We start from the raw sequence: 16861 nt of genomic DNA on the forward strand, positions 1-16861 counted from the left end.
ATGCTTACTTTCATAGACTGATGAACAAGGACCCCCAGATCCCGCTGTACTTCCCCTTTTCCCAACTTATTGCCATTTAGATAGTAATCTGCCTTCCTGTTTTTGCTATCAAAGTGGATAACCTCACATTTCTCCACATTAAACGTCATCTGCCGTGCATCCGCCCACTCCCCCAACCTGTCCAAGTCGCCCTGCATTCTCATTCAGATTCAGATTCAGATTCAACTTTAATTGTCATTGTCCATGTACAGTACAGAGACAACGAAATGCATTTATCATCTCCCTGGAAGAGCGACATAGCAATTGATTTGAATAAATATTTACATTAGCATATATACAGACATAGTGTTTTTCCTGTGGGAGGAGTGTCCGGGGGGGGGGGGGTGATTGGCAGTCACCGAGGTATGTTGTTGAGTAGAGTGACAGCCGCCGGGAAGAAGCTGTTCCTGGACCTGCTGGTCCGGCAACGGAGAGACCTGTAGCGCCTCCCGGATGGCAGGAGGGTAAACAGTCCATGGTTGGGGTGAGAGCAGTCCTTGGCGAAGCTGAGCGCCCTCCGCAGACAACGCTTGCTTTGGACAGACTCAATGGAGGGGAGCGAGGAACCGGTGATGCGTTGGGCAATTTTCACCACCCTCTGCAATGCCTTCCGGTCGGAGACAGAGCAGTTGCTATACCATACTGTGATACAGTTGGTAAGGATGCTCTCAATGGTGCAGCGGTAGAAGTTCACCAGGATCTGAGGAGACAGATGGACCTTCTTCAGTCTCCTCAGGAAGAAGAGACGCTGGTGAGCCTTCTTGATCAGAGTTGAGGTATTGTGGGTCCAAGAGAGGTCATCGGAGATGTTAACACCCAGGAACCTCATAGCATCCTCCTCACAGTTCACATTGCCACCCAGCTTTGTGTCATCTGCAAATTTGCTAATGTTACTTTGAATCCTTTCATCCAAATCATTGATGTATATTGTAAATAGCTGCGGTCCCAGCACCGAGCCTTGCGGTACCCCACTAGTCACTGCCTGCCATTCTGAAAGGGACCCGTTAATCACCATTCTCTGTTTCCTGTCGGCCAACCAATTTTCTATCCATGTCAGCACTCTACCCCCAATGCCATGTGTCGTAATTTTGCCCACTAATCTCCTATGTGGGACCTTATCAAATGATTTCTGAAAGTCCAGGTACACTGCATCCACTGGCTCTCCCTTGTCCATTTTACTAGTTACATCTTCAAAAAATTCCAGAAGATTAGTCAAGCATGATTTCCGTTTCGTAAATCCACGCTGACTCGGACCGATCCTGTTACTGCTATCCAAATGTGTGGCTATTTCATCTTTTATAATTGACTCCAGCATCTTCCCCACCACCGATGTCAGGTTAACAAGTCTATAATTCCCTGTTTTCTCTCTCCTGCCTTTCTTAAAAAGTGGGATAACATTAGGAACCCTCCAATCCACAGGAACTGATCCTGAGTCTATAGAACATTGGAAAATTTTCACCAATGCATCCTCGATTTCTAAAGCCACTTCCTTACGTACCCTGGGATGCAGACCGTCAGGCCCTGGGGATTTATCAGCCTTCAGTCTACCCAACACCATTTCCTGCCTAATGTGGATTTCCTTCAGTTCCTCTGTCCCCCCAGATCTTCTTGCCACTACTATATCAGGAAGATTGTTTGTGTCCTCCTTTGTGAAGACGGATCCAAAGTACCTGTTCAACTGATCTGCCATTTCCTTGTTCCCCATAATAAATTCACCTTTTTCGGTCTTCAAGGGTACAAATTTGGATTTAACTAATTTTTTTCTCTTCACATACCTGAAGAAGCTTTTACTATCCTGCTTTATATTTTTGGCTAGCTTACCTTCGTGCCTCATCTTTTCTCCCCGTATTGTCTTTTTAGTTATTTTCTGTTGCTCTTGAAACATTACCCAATCCACTTGCTTCCCACTCATCTTTGCTACATTGTACTTCTCTTTTATTTTTATACTGTCCCTGACGTCCCTTGTCAGCCATGGTTGCCACTTACTCCCCTTGGAATCTTTCTTCCTCCTAGGAATGAACTGATCCTGCACCTTCTGTATTATTCCTAGAAATACCTGTCATTTTTGTTCCACTGTCATCCCTGCTAGTGTATCTTTCCAGTCAACTTTGGCCAGCTCTTCCCTCATGGCCACATGGTCCCCTTTATTCAACTGTAACACTGACACATCCGATCTACCCTTCTCCCTCTCCAATTGTAGATTAAACCTGACCATGTTATGGTCACTACTTCCTAATGGTTCATGAACCTCTAAGTTCCTTTATCAAATCCGGTTCATTACATAACACTAAATCCAGATTTGCCTTCTCCCTGGTAGGCTCCAATACAAGCTGCTCTAAGAATCCATCACAAAGGCTACAAACTCCCTTTCTTGGGGTCCAGTACCAACCTGATTTTCCCAGTCTACCTGCATGTTCAAATCTCCCATAACAAACGTAGCATTACCTTTACTACATGCCAATTTTAACTCCTGATTCAACTTGCACCCTATATCCAGGCTACTGTTTGGGGGCCTGTAGATAAGTCCCATTACGGTCGTTTTACCCTTACAATTCCTTAGTTCTATCCGTACTGACTCCACATCTCCTGTTACAATGTCACCCCTTGCAAGGGACTGAATTTCATTCCTCACCAACAGAGCTACCCCACCCCCTCTGCCCACCTGTCTGTCTTTTCGATAGGAAGTGTACCCTTGAATATTCAGTTCCCAGCCCTGGCCCTCTTGCAGCCATGTCTCAGTAATTCCCACAACATCATACTTGCCAATTTCTAACTGAGCCTCAAGCTTGTCCACTTTATTCATTATACTTCACGCATTCATATACAACACTTTGACCTCCGTATTCAAGTCCCCCCTCGCATCGCTCGCAATTGGCACTGACCTTACTCCTTTATCCCTTATAGAACTTTCCTTCTCATTAATTCGAGAATCTTTTGTAATGTTTCCTGTACTCACTTCCCCTTCAACTCCATCTTTATACTCCCAATTTGTCAATCCCTCCCCCCCCCCACTATTTAGTTTAAACCCACACATGTAGCCCTAGCAAACCTGCCTTCCAGAATGTCATCCCCCTCCAGTTAAGGTGTAACCCGTCCCTTTTGTACAGGTCACCCCTACACCAGAAGATATCCCAGTGGTCTTGAAATCTAAATCCTTGCTCCCTGCTCCAGCCTCTCAGCCACACATTCAGATCCTCTATCTCCCTGTTCCTGTCTTCACTAGCATGAGGTACTGGAAGCAATCCAGAGATAACTACCCTAGAAGTCCTGCCTTTCAGTCTTATTCCCAACTCTCTAAACTCATGTTGGAGAACCTCCTTCCTCTTCTTCCCGATGTCGTTTGTGCCTACATGCACAACTACTGCCGGCTGTTCACCTTCTCTCTCGACGATGTTCTGAATTCAGCTTGTGACATCCTGAACCCTGGCACCAGGGAGGCATAGCAAGCACAAAGCACAATCTTAAACGTTTAAAATGCCTCTGATAATACTCTGCACCTTCAATTATGCAGTGATAAATATAATTATTTTATATTGAGGCATAATGCATGTCAGAGTTAATTTGCTATTTTACATTAATTTGAAAATGCATTATATGCCAAAATTAATTATTTATGTGAAAGTAATCTCACAATACAATTTTCAATAACCTTAAACTAATTAGAAAATGTAATTTAGATTAGAATTGATGCCATTCATGTATTTTCTTTTACCATGTTTGCATCGTTCTGAGATGTCCGGTATTCTGCATAAACTAGGGCAGAGAAGAACTCACCAATGGAGTGCAATCATTTGCCTTCCTATTTCTGAATTTTCTATAATTCTGCATTGGCATAGAAACATAGAAATTAGGTGCAGGAGTAGGCCATTCGGCCCTTCGAGCCTGCACCGCCATTCAATATGATCATGGCTGATCATCCAACTCAGTATCCCGTACCTGCCTTCTCTCCATACCCTCTGATCCCCTTAGCCACAAGGGCCACATCTAACTCCCTCTTAAATATAGCCAATGAACTGGCCTCGACTACCCTCTGTGGCAGGGAGTTCCAGAGATTCACCACTCTCTGTGTGAAAAAAGTTCTTCTCATCTCGGTTTTAAAGGATTTCCCCCTTATCCTTAAGCTGTGACCCCTTGTCCTGGACTTCCCCAACATCGGGAGCAATCTTCCTGCATCTAGCCTGTCCAACCCCTTAAGAATTTTGTAAGTTTCTATAAGATCCCCTCTCAATCTCCTAAATTCTAGAGAGTATAAACCAAGTCTATCCAGTCTTTCTTCATAAGACAGTCCTGACATCCCAGGAATCAGTCTGGTGAACCTTCTCTGCACTCCCTCTATGGCAATAATGTCCTTCCTCAGATTTGGAGACCAAAACTGTACGCAATACTCCAGGTGTGGTCTCACCAAGACCCTGTACAACTGCAGTAGAACCTCCCTGCTCCTATACTCAAATCCTTTTGCTATGAAAGCTAACATACCATTCGCTTTCTTCACTGCCTGCTGCACCTGCATGCCCACTTTCAATGACTGGTGTACCATGACACCCAGGTCTCGCTGCATCTCCCCTTTTCCTAGTCGGCCACCATTTAGATAATAGTCTGCTTTCCTGTTTTTGCCACCAAAATGGATAACCTCACATTTATCCACATTATACTGCATCTGCCAAACATTTGCCCACTCACCCAGCCTATCCAAGTCACCTTGCAGTCTCCTAGCATCCTCCTCACAGCTAACACTGCCCCCCAGCTTCGTGTCATCCGCAAACTTGGAGATATTGCCTTCAATTCTCTCATCCAGATCATTAATATATATTGTAAATAGCTGGGGTCCCAGCACTGAGCCTTGCGGTACCCCACTAGTCACTGCCTGCCATTGTGAAAAGGACTCGTTTAGTCCTACTCTTTGCTTCCTGTTTGCCAGCCAGTTCTCTATCCACATCAATACTGAACCCCCAATGCCGTGTGCTTTAAGTTTGCATACTAATCTCTTATGTGGGACCTTGTCGAAAGCCTTCTGGAAGTCCAGATACACCACATCCACTGGTTCTCCCCTATCCACGCTACTAGTTACATCCTCGAAAAATTCTATAAGATTCGTCAGACATGACTTACCTTTTGTAAATCCATGCTGACTTTGTCCAATGATTTCACCACTTTCCAAATGTGCTGCTATCCCATCTTTAATAACTGCCTCTAGCATGAACCCCTCGCGCCCCTCCTCCCCACATGTATGCATGTAAACAATCATGGCACAATCTTTTGCTCTGCTGTGACAGCAAGTTAAAATAATAGGGAACCTAGACAACAAATTCCATGTAGTTGTCAATAGGAAATGCATTATTAACACTGAAACATTATTTACCTTCATCCAATTTGCCTAACAGTCTATGACTACTTTGCTTTAATTCCTGATTGCTGGTCACATGGGAAACAAACATATTTCAAGAATATGTATTGTATTCATTGTGTTCCCATGTGCACATCATATTCATCACATTTTGTAAATCCCCAACATTTTTCTTGTTTGACGGATTAAATTTCTATTGCAATGTAAGATAATTTATTCCATAGAACTATAATGGTAATGCACACAGAAAGGGTATCTGTTCTAATATTGCCTGTGGTTTCCTCATCTTCAGCATGTTCTTCCTGAAAGCTTTTTTGGTGCTCAAAAGGTACAGTGCCCTCCATAATGTTTGGAATAAAGACACATCATTTATTTATTTGCCTCTGTACTCCACAATTTGAGATTTGTAATAGAAAAAAAAAATCACGTGGTTAAAGTGCACATTGTCAGGCTTTAATAAAGGCCATTTTTATACATTTTGGTTTCACCATGTAGAAATTACAGTTGTATTTATACATAGTCCCCCCATTTCAGGGCATCATAATGTTTGGGACACAGTAATGTCACATAAATGAAAGTAGTCATGTTTAGTATTTTGTTACATATCCTTTGCATGCAATGACTGCTTGAAGTCTGCGATTCATGGACATCACTAGTTGCTGGGTGTCTTCTCTGGTGATGCTTTGCCAGGCCTGTATTGCAGCCATCTTTAGCTTATGCTTGTTTTGGGGCCTAGTCCCCTTCAACTTTCTCTTCAGCATATAGAAGGCATGCTCAATTGGGTTCAAATCGGGTGATTGACTTGGCCACTAAAGAATTGACCATTTTTTAGCTTTGAAAAACTCCTTTGTTGCCTTTATTAAAATCTGACTATGTGCACTTTAACCATGTGTGATTTTTTTTCTATTACAAATCTCAAATTGTGGAGTGCAGAGGCAAATAAATAAATTATGGGTCTTTGTCCCAAACATTATGGAGGGCACTGTATGTCTCCCTAATTGATTTAGATTATGGTCTCCCTTGATCTTCTGTTTGTTCTGAGTAGAAATAATCCACATCTCTAATACTGTTGTCAAATCAGGAATAATCCTCAATGCCAATCTGCAAGGCCTTTGAAAGTGCTAACATAACCGTGGCAATACAACATGTCCAGTTATACCAATTACACAATCTTAATAGATTTTTCTAACAGTATAATGAAATAGAGGTGGCACCAGGAGAATTGGCAAATCAATCAATCAATCAAAGGCTTTATTGTCATTCAAAAATACACCACCAAATGCAAGTCTGAACGAAATGTTGTTGCATCTGACTCACAAAGATAAAAAGATAAAATAGATAATAGTGGTGGCACATTATATGGAATTCAAGTCTGAAGGTTCGGGGGAAGAAGCTGTTGCAAAACCTGGCCGTTCTGCTCCTTATACTGCGATACCTTTTGCCCGAGGGCAGCAGAGTGAAGTCCATGATGGAGATGTGTGGAGTCTTTTATAACGCTGTTGGCTTTGGACAACTTAGTGCTACTGGCCAACTCCACATCCATGTCATTAATGTGTAGTGGTGTGTGACTGTGCCGGTTTCTCCTGAAGTCAACGGTGACCTCCTTTGTTTTGTCAACATTCAGGATCAAATTGTTCGTGTTGCACCAGTCCCCACCGGTTGTTTCACCTCCTCCCTGTTAGCCAGTTCATTGTCGTCGCGAATAAGGTCCACCACTGTTGTGTCATCTGCGTACTTCATGATGTGGTTGTACTAAACCTGGCACAACAGTCGTGGGTGATCAGGGTAAACAGCAGTGGACTCAGGACGCAGCCCTGAGGAGAACCGGTGCTCAGAGAGTTGATGTTGGAGGTGTTGTTTCCAACCCGCACTGACTGGGGTCTCACAGTGAGGAAGTCCAGTAGCCAGGTACACAAGGGGGTGCTGAGACCCAATGAACCCAATTTGCTTACCAAGTGCTGAGGGATGATTGTATTGAATGCTGAACTAAAGTCCACGAACAACATTCGCACATGTGTGTTCTTCTCCTCTAGATGTGCCAGGCTCAGATCAGAAAACTACTACTCAATGTTCTGATGTATGCATATATGATGCATGGCTGAGAGCTATTGCAATGATCAATATATGTTAATACAATTAATGCTTTGCTTTTATTCATAGCTATCCATTATCATCTTTGTGGTATATTGGGAAGATTGTTTAACTGCTTGTTTATTTCCCTCATTTTACCTTATTTGAGGTTATGTGCAACTCGTCCTACGCAGTCGGAATGGCATGGATTGGGGAGATCCCTAAACATTTTGGCTCCTGATTGTCTGTTTTTTGTCAGAAAAGCATAGATAATCATTTTAACAATTACTGCAATTAAGTGGTTGAGATGGTACTGGCCTAGTAAAATCAGGAACCCCATGAACTGTTGCCAATCCGTTTATATTACTATAATCTTGAATGGCATTTTAACTTGGAGCTGTGTCGGGAAGAAGCGGTGTCATTATGACCAGGCAACGGCAAATCTGCAACTGGCAGCAAATACACAACGTCACTGGAACAAAAAAATATATACATTCTCTTCAGCACTGCCTACTTCAACCTTCATAACACTATTGATTTTGCCCTTCTCTCAGACCACTAGCTGCAGAGAGCTTTCTTCATCCTTTTCTGGATTCAACTCTGCCAGTACTCTCCTGGTTAACCTCCCAACTTCCACCCTCGGAAAATAAAAGTTAAAAGTGCGGGATATATTCAAGAGGGCAGGCAACATCCTTGGGGGAGAAACTGAGTTCATGTTTAGCGGATGACTTATTCTCAGAACCCTGCTGATAGGTTATGAGCTTGAAGCATTAACTTTGTTTCTCTTTCCATTACATGCTGCCTGAGTATTTCATTCTGATTTGATTTCAATTCTCACGAAGCCAATGTTTTGTTCCACAAAACTTGAGCTCATCTGGACTTTGCTGTCTATGTTCGAATCTGCACAAAGTCCCATTCATGCTTCACCAGTTTTCCTAAATTGCACTGACTCTTCATTAACACACTCATTCAAATATTTAAACCCTTATAAGGCCTCACCTCTATCCTCTGACTTCCAGCACACTATGCTCGAATTCTGGACTTTTGTGCATCTAACAAAGATTTATTTACTTTTTATTTTTACCATATGAAAATTGTGTCCCGATTTAAACACTTTTGCCAACCAATTTCTAACACCTCGGTCAGGAAGCCTGGGAATGGGAGGAAGCACTAAATGAAGTATGCCTAAATCTTTGGTTTCTAATTTAATGAATGACTAGGATACAATAGCTTGATGCTAAGTAGTCAGATTTGCCTACGATAGCAAAAGTGGAGTGTCAAAATAGCCAGGATTGCAGATGAAAATAAGAATAATTGCAATGAACTGCATGCAGACTGTCAACATTGTCTTGGTGGATATTTTACACTGATGATATATATCACTGTGTAGAGAGTGCACCATCAAAACAACTTGCCCTTTGTGACTTTAGCAGAGCAAAATATAAACATGTTAATATCTCTTGACAACCAACCCCCTCACAACAACACAAAAAAGTAGGAGCAGAGATAGGCAATCAAGCCATTCAAGCCTGTCCTGCCATTCAGTACAATCCTGGCTGATCTACCACAGGCCACAATTATTCCTTTGTGCTAGATCCCCATAGCCTTCAATCCCTTGATCTTTTAAAAATATATTCACCTACACTTTAACTACTTCTATTGAACTGGCCTCCAAAATGCCCTAGAACAGAGTATTCCACAGATTCACTATCCTCTGCAATAAGAAATGTATTTGTACCTTGGATTTAGATCATCCTGTCCAAATGTCTTACAAAAATGTTGTAATTATACTTCCTCTAGCAGTTTGTTGCATATATCCACATTGTTTTATGTTGTTATGTGAAAAACCTGCTCCTTAGGTCCCATTTAAATCTTTCCATTCCCACCCTAAACCTGTGCCATCTAATTTTAGATACTTCTACCCTAGGACCATTCACTTGAATGTATGAACCTCCGTATGGTGAACCCCTCAGCCTCCTCTGCTCCAAAGAACATCTTCCCATCCTAACCTCATAACTCAAGCTCACCAGTCCAGAGCATCCCAGTTCATCATTTTTGCAGTGTCTATAGCTTAACCACGTCATTCCTATAGTATGGTGGCCAGAACTAAACATAATACTCCACAAGTGCAAGCCCACCAAAGTCGTGTACAGCTGTAATGTGACCTGTCTACCTGTGTCGCCACTTTCAGGAACCTCTGTACTTGTAACCCTCGGTCTCACTGTTCTCCAACATTTCCCAATGTTTTATAGAATACTGCTGCTCTTCCAGGAATAGTACCAAGAGCTCTTTAAATATACAGTATCTGTATAGCGAAGCAAGATTGAACATCTCATTTAAAGCAACACACTTCAGTTTTGCACTGAAGTACCAATATAACCCAAACCCTGTGAGATTTTATTTATCATCTCTTATCAGAGAGAGGTAAATGCCACCACTGCACTAAACTGGGAGGGTTTGATTGGAATATTTTCCAGGCTGCAGCCAAAACATATTACTATCGGAAAACTATTTACTTCAGATTATACAACCTTAGAGTTTGCAGTTGTTACCCATTAATAACATTGTTTACTGGTGACATATATTGGAGTAATCCACTATGTACCCGGTCTCACAAAAGTATTATCCAAATGTTGAAATGTCACTTTAAGCATATAAATATGGGGACAAGGCAGGTGTGTTGATCCAAACTAATATCAGTGTCCATTTTAGTATCATTTGATACTAACTGTTTGACAAAGGGCTAGGTAAGTGGAGGGGGGGGGGTGAATTATAAAAGCTTACATTTTTAAAATATGTTTTTCAGATTTTGTATGAGATGGGGAAAATTTCAGAAAGTGAGATTTGGCAGTCTGAGCCTGCTTCCATGGTAAGTTCTTGAATATCTTGTGATGTCTCTTTTTCATGACCTTATGGGGTACATCTTGCCTGGAGTTAACATGACATTTTATCCACTCATTTCATTAACTGGGGCCTTGAGCTACTTTTAAATAAACTATTTGGTGCATTGACATAAATAATCCAGTTATTTTTACCATATACATATGCTTGTCTTCTCATTAAGTTTTAAATTATTTGAACACTTGTGTGAATCCCATGCAGAAGGATCACAATTATTTTTAAATTGAAACACTTGTCTGTTTTCCTCTGTTAATTTTTAGAATGTTATTAACCACATTCAATCAGTAAAAACTCTTGTGCATTAGAACATGATTTTCATCTGTATAACTTAATTAAAAGTAAGATTTATGTTTGCGAGTAGTTTTCTTCTACTGTATCTCTGTTGATAATTGAATACGCCTTTGGATTTGGTTAATTGTGTTTCTGAGGTTTTATTTTGTTGGGCTCAGGAGTTCTGAATCAAATCTCTGATCCAAAAGATCTGTCCCCTATTAACAGGAACAAGGCTGCTTTGGCTTGGGGCATCTCTTTCATTACTGACAGAATCTCAGAAGTATTACAGTACAGAAGGAGATTTTGCTAGCTTTATACAGAGCAATCCAGCAAATCTCACATCCCCGACCTTTCCCAACAGCCCTATCTATTTCCCTTAACCTGTTAATTTGCCTTCTGAATAATACGATTGCTTCCACTCACAGCACCCCAATCCACCACTCCCAGCAGTTCATTCCAGAATCTAACCACATGTTGAGGAAGACATTTTTTTCTTCATATTCTTCATAGGTCTTTATTCTCTGGAGCGCAGAAGGTTAAGGGGGGACTTGATAGAGGTCTTTAAAATGATGAGAGGGATAGACAGAGTTGATGTGATCAAGCTTTTCCCTTTGAGAATAGGGAAGATTCAAACAAGAGGACATGACTTCAGAATTAAGGGACAGAAGTTTAGGGGTAACATGATGGGGAACTTCTTTACTCAGAGAGTGGTAGCGGTGTGGAATGAGCTTCCAGTGGAAGTGGTGGCGGCAGGTTTGTTGGTATCATTTAAGAATAAATTGGATAGGCATATGGATGAGAAGGGAATGGAGGGTTATGGTATGAGTGCAGGCAGGTGGGACTAAGGGAAAAAAATTGTTCGGCGCGGACGTGTAGGGCCGAGATGGCTTGTTTCCGTGCTGTAATTGTTATATGGTTATATGGTTATATTGATTTTTCTTGTTATGCCTTCATTTCATGACTTTTTCTACCAGAGCCTTGTATATCACATTATTCTCATCAACCATGTCCGTCACCTCATTCTGATTAAGCATGATTTGCCTTTAACAAATCTGAGCGGACTTTCCCTAATTACTGCAGTTTTGTCCAAGTTAATCTAGTTCTATAGTCTATTATTGTCATCAAACTTGCCTCACTACTGGAATGAAACTGACTGGCCTGGAGCTACAGGCTCTATTCTTCCACCAGTTTTTGAACAAGGATGTAAGATTTGCAGTGTTTCAGTCCTTGGGATCCACCCCAATACCGACAAATAGCTGGATGATTATGGTCCAGGTCCAGCAGATTCCCCATTTACTTTCATCTGCAACATAAGATGCATCCCATCTGGATTCATTGCCTTGTCCACTTTAAATATTCAGCCTTTCTAGTACTTCTAAAACATTGCAACTGATTGTATGTCAAAACATGTAAAAATAAAAAATCTACCGATTTCAACGACATTGACATGTCGCTAGTTAAGATGGTCATTGAGGGGATCGCCAAACCTTTAACATTCATCTGTAATTTATCCTTCCAAACCGGTACTTTCCCAATTCAAATGAAAATAGCAAAAATAATACCAATATACAAAACTGGGAACAAGCATCATTTTACAAACTATAGACCTGTTTCCTTACTCCCACAATTTTCCAAAATATTAGAAAAAATGTTTAATAATAGATTAGACAAATTTGTAGAAAAGAATAAATTAATCACAGAAAGTCAATATGGATTCAGAACAAATAGATCAACATCACTTGCAATACTAGAATTAATTGAAGACATCACAAACGCCATTGATAAGAAATTATATGCAGCTGGGATATTTATTGACATAAAAAAAGCATTTGATACAATTAATCATGATATTTTATTAAAAAAATTGGAGAGGTATGGAATTAGAGGAATAGTACTGGACTGGATTAAAAGCTACTTAAGTAACAGGCAACAGTTTGTAAATCTGGGTAGTCATAATTCTACATGCTTGGACATTGTGTGTGGTGTACCACAGGGGTCAGTGCTGGGCCCAAAATTATTTATCATGTACATAAATTATATTTGTAATGTGTCCAATGTCTTGAGGCTGGTTTTGTTTGCAGATGATACAAATATTTTTTGTTCTGGGGAAAATTTAAAACAGCTATTGGATAAAATAATAAAAGAAATGGGTAAATTGAAAATATGGTTTGATAGGAATAAAATTTCATTAAATCTGAGTAAAACTAAAATAATGTTATTTGGTAATTGTAGAATAAATACACTAGTAAGTATAAAGATAAATGGGGTGGAAGTTGAAAGAGTGCATGAAAATAAATTTCTTGGGGTTATAATTGACGATAAAATAAGCTGGAAATCACATATTAAACATGTAAAATTAAAATTGTCAAAAAGTATCTCTGTATTATACAAAGCCAAGCAAGCTCTGGATTACAAATCACTCCGTATTCTTTATTGTTCATTGATTTTACCCTACTTAAATTATTGTGCAGAAGTCTGGGGTAATAACTATAAAAATTCGATACACTCATTAACCATGATGCAAAAAAGAGCAATTCGTATTATCCATAATGCTAAGTATCTGGGTCATACGAATCCATTATTTTTAGAGTCAAAATTATTAAAATTAGAAGATTTGGTTACATTCAAAACAGCTCAGATAATGTTTAGGGCCAAAAATAAAAATTTACCTGGAAACATTCAAAAATTATTTAACGAGCGTGTGCGGGGTTACAATTTAAGAGGAATATTTAACTTTAAGAAACAAAAAGTCCGTACGACTAGAAAAACCTTTTGTATTTCGGTTTGCGGAGTAGGAGTGTGGAATAAATTGAACGGGGAATTGAAGCAATGCACAAACATGAATCATTTTAAAATGATATATAAAAAAATAATTCTCAAGGGGTACAGGGATGGAGGGGATGGTTGACAAGTGGGGGTTAGTGTTTATCTATTGCTTTACTATTGTTTACTTATGTTTGGGTACTTCAGCTATGTACATAATAGTTGTATGTATATATATGTCTGTAGGTATTATGGGAAATTGCCTAGGGTAGTATTATTATTAGTAATGAATTGATTTTTAAATATGGTAGAAGTGTTGGGGAAAAGGGGTGAGATTTAATAAGTTATTCTTCTTCTCACTCCTTTTCGAGCTTGTACAGACACAGAGTTGGACATTGGAACTTTGATTTTGTTCTTCTCATTGCTTTGTAAATATTGATTGTAATGTCCAATTGTTTGATAATGTCGATTTTGTTAATATTAATGTCGTTAATGTCTTTACTTGTTCGGAATAAATAAATAAATAAATAAATAAATAAATTAGTGCATAGGTTTCTCAATTTTCTCTCTTTCCCTCTCCCCCATCATCCCGCTTCCCCCATTCTGTCAGCCAGTGTCGGACTCTGTTCCTGTCTTTCCCTCACGTGGCCTGCTCCATTTACAGTTTGCTGCTTTAATGACCAACTCCAATGATTTCAGCTTTCAATCTTGAAGTTTCATTCTGATTCTCACTTTGTTCCCTTGTACGTTTGAGACTTTTGTAGATTGTAGGTATTGAACATTTTTTCACTGAATGCAAATCTGAATATTTCTTTCAGGATGTTCCTGCATTCCCAATCAAGACAACTTTCTGGGAGAGAAACCTGCCTTCGGTTCCAGGAGTCATCAAGCTTTTTGGATGGTCAGCGTTCCTCACTTCTGCAGCTGCTGCAGGGTTCATTGTGTATAAAAAGGGACTCCTGAAAAATAATTAAGTTGGAGAACGTTTGACGGTGGACCTTACTGCACACTTACTGTCAACATCACGTCAGTTGTGATAATCGTCTAAAAAAATTCCTGCTTACCTAATACAATGATTGAGTTTCCCATAAGGAAATCTGTAGATTAAAATATCATCATGAATCCTCATTGAACTTTACTAAAATTTTACATTAACCCATTGGGAGATAATAAGGATCGTGAACAATATTGACAATATTACTGATTTTGCATGTATGTTTATGTTTTGATATGACTTGATTTCACCTGATTTTATGCACTACATAACCATATTTTAGATTTTAGAATTTGTCTTTACCTTTTCTGGACATAAATTCCTAGATTATTTTCCTAGTTAATGTGCTCGTTGTTTCAATTGAAACATTTTGCCTATAATTTTGTTTACAGTAACTGAGTCTTATCAGAGAAGCTGTTGTATAATACATAGAATTAAGTGATATTAAAACACCAACAATTCTTATTATTATCCAGCTATTTTAGACAGCAATGCCTTTTAAAATTTCTAACATATATTTAATACCTCTGAGGTGTATATAAACACTCTAGTTATATAAACTTCTAGTTAAAAGAAATTGAGGGAGACATTATAGTGGGTGGTATTGTGCACATGAATTGTGTTCTTCCGCCGCGAGGAATTCGCTTCTTTACAGTATCTGTGAAAAGCTGATCAATTTGGTCAACAGATTTTAGGCAGCTCAACCATCATTTGTTTTCGCAGTTTCTTGAGGTATTGCATGAAAACCTTTTTTTTTTTCTTAATGGCATAGATTTTCCATTTATATTGATTAAAATAACATATAATGGTCATTTAAAAACCAGAAATCGATGCTGCAGACTCACTTTATACTCCACAACCAATTGTGGTACTTAGCTCCAGGTATCTCTAATCAAACTATTTTGTTAAAATTGTTTTGGAAATAGACAAGTGCTGATGTCACTGTACTTTTCAAACTTGAAAGACTGAAAGGAAATGTCAAAAGATTTAATTTTAACATAGAAACATAGAAAATAGGTGCAGGAGGGGGCCATTCGGCCCTTCGAGCCAGCACCGCCATTCATTGTGATCATGGCTGACCAACATGTTGGTTTGTGTTTCTGAATGAAAACATCCTTGCACTTCCAGATATAGGCATTTTTCAATATTTTCATCCACATTTGGATTTTCTTATATTCATGAAAATAAAGCTGAGGCTAATTATAGCAACATAAATTTATTTAAATTCTGAATAAATTATATATTTATATATCTGACACTAAATGCAAAACCTTTTCCCTTCTGATTATTATACGTTGAGCAAAGATTTTATTTTGCCAATTAATTAATTCATTATATTAATCATTTGAAATTGTATGATTTAGCAAACTGAGATAAAATAAGAAATTATGTTAAAATTCAGGATCTAGATTGATAACATTATATCAGCAGAAGCAGGTAATTTCCAAGAAGTTGCATGACAAACAAATGTATGTGATAATGAATCCCAAATATTATGAGTACATGTTGAACATCAATGTGAGTTCAGTGTAATTGTGCTACAGCAGATATGAAAATACAGTGATGGATGGTGCAATTTGCGTATCAGTGTCTGTGGCAAAAATCTATATATTGGAACATTCTACAGTGATGCTGATATTGTCTTTTTTTAAAAGACTGAGTTTAGTCTTTGTGCCTTATTCCAATGTGGTGTTTTCATTTTCTCAAGTGCCTATGTGGCTGTCTTCAGTGTGCACATTTTCAGGCTGTAAGATTTGAAAATTTTATAATGTTTCTTGTAACTTTGTATTTCTGTACTGGTACACAGACAACGTAAATTTGGTATAATCTGTAATGCGCTGATAGATACAAAGGTCAGTGTTTTGTTTGAATCATGCCCATTACTCATTAATATCTTTATTGCTAAATGGAGCTAATGATAGTTTAATTCCATAGAAGATTATTAATCAATAATGTAAGGTCTAGGTGGGTCACATCTTATTGCTCTGTAGAATATTAAGAGAAAATGCAAGGAACTTAATAACGCACGCTAGCAGATTTTGCAATACATTTTCCGTACATTTAATAAATAAAAATCAAACATTTGCTCAATCATGTGAGATCGAGTGTTATAAATCAATCTTGTGCTTATAAGAATTGAAATGAATACTGTTGGTTACTGATCTGGTAATAAAACTGACGTGAACATTTTGTTGGATTAAAGTTTTAATTTAAGATTAACTTTGGAGTTTTCAGTACTTCCTCAATGGGCTGAGTGATAAGACAATTTAATTCAGTGGAAATAAATACCAGGAGGAGTGCAATTTTCCATCCCTTCTGATATTAATTTCCACTGAATTTAATTACCCATTATACACTGTTGCACAAGGTCAAGGTCTATCCCATGTAGAGTATTGATTCAACTTTGATCATTCATAAATAGAGGACTTATCTGTGTTTTGTTTTTAAGCAAATAAATTGGACTTCACCAGAATATC

The 16861-nt window shown here is 38.9% G+C and overlaps 1 protein-coding gene across 1 annotated transcript in view; it reads left to right on the forward strand.

Moving 5' to 3' along the window:
- The window catches only part of LOC116980644 (amine oxidase [flavin-containing] B-like), a 119934-nt gene extending 103353 nt beyond the window's left edge, over nucleotides 1-16581 (forward strand). The window contains exons 14-15 of the mRNA XM_033033058.1: nucleotides 10260-10322; nucleotides 14209-16581. Of these exons, the coding sequence (XP_032888949.1) occupies nucleotides 10260-10322; nucleotides 14209-14364 (219 nt within the window). The 3' untranslated portion in view covers nucleotides 14365-16581. The remainder of the gene's footprint in view (nucleotides 1-10259; nucleotides 10323-14208) is intronic.
- The last annotated feature ends 280 nt before the right edge of the window (nucleotides 16582-16861 follow it).

This window comes from Amblyraja radiata, chromosome 14 (genome assembly GCF_010909765.2).
Source record: "Amblyraja radiata isolate CabotCenter1 chromosome 14, sAmbRad1.1.pri, whole genome shotgun sequence".
Taxonomy (NCBI): domain Eukaryota; kingdom Metazoa; phylum Chordata; class Chondrichthyes; order Rajiformes; family Rajidae; genus Amblyraja; species Amblyraja radiata.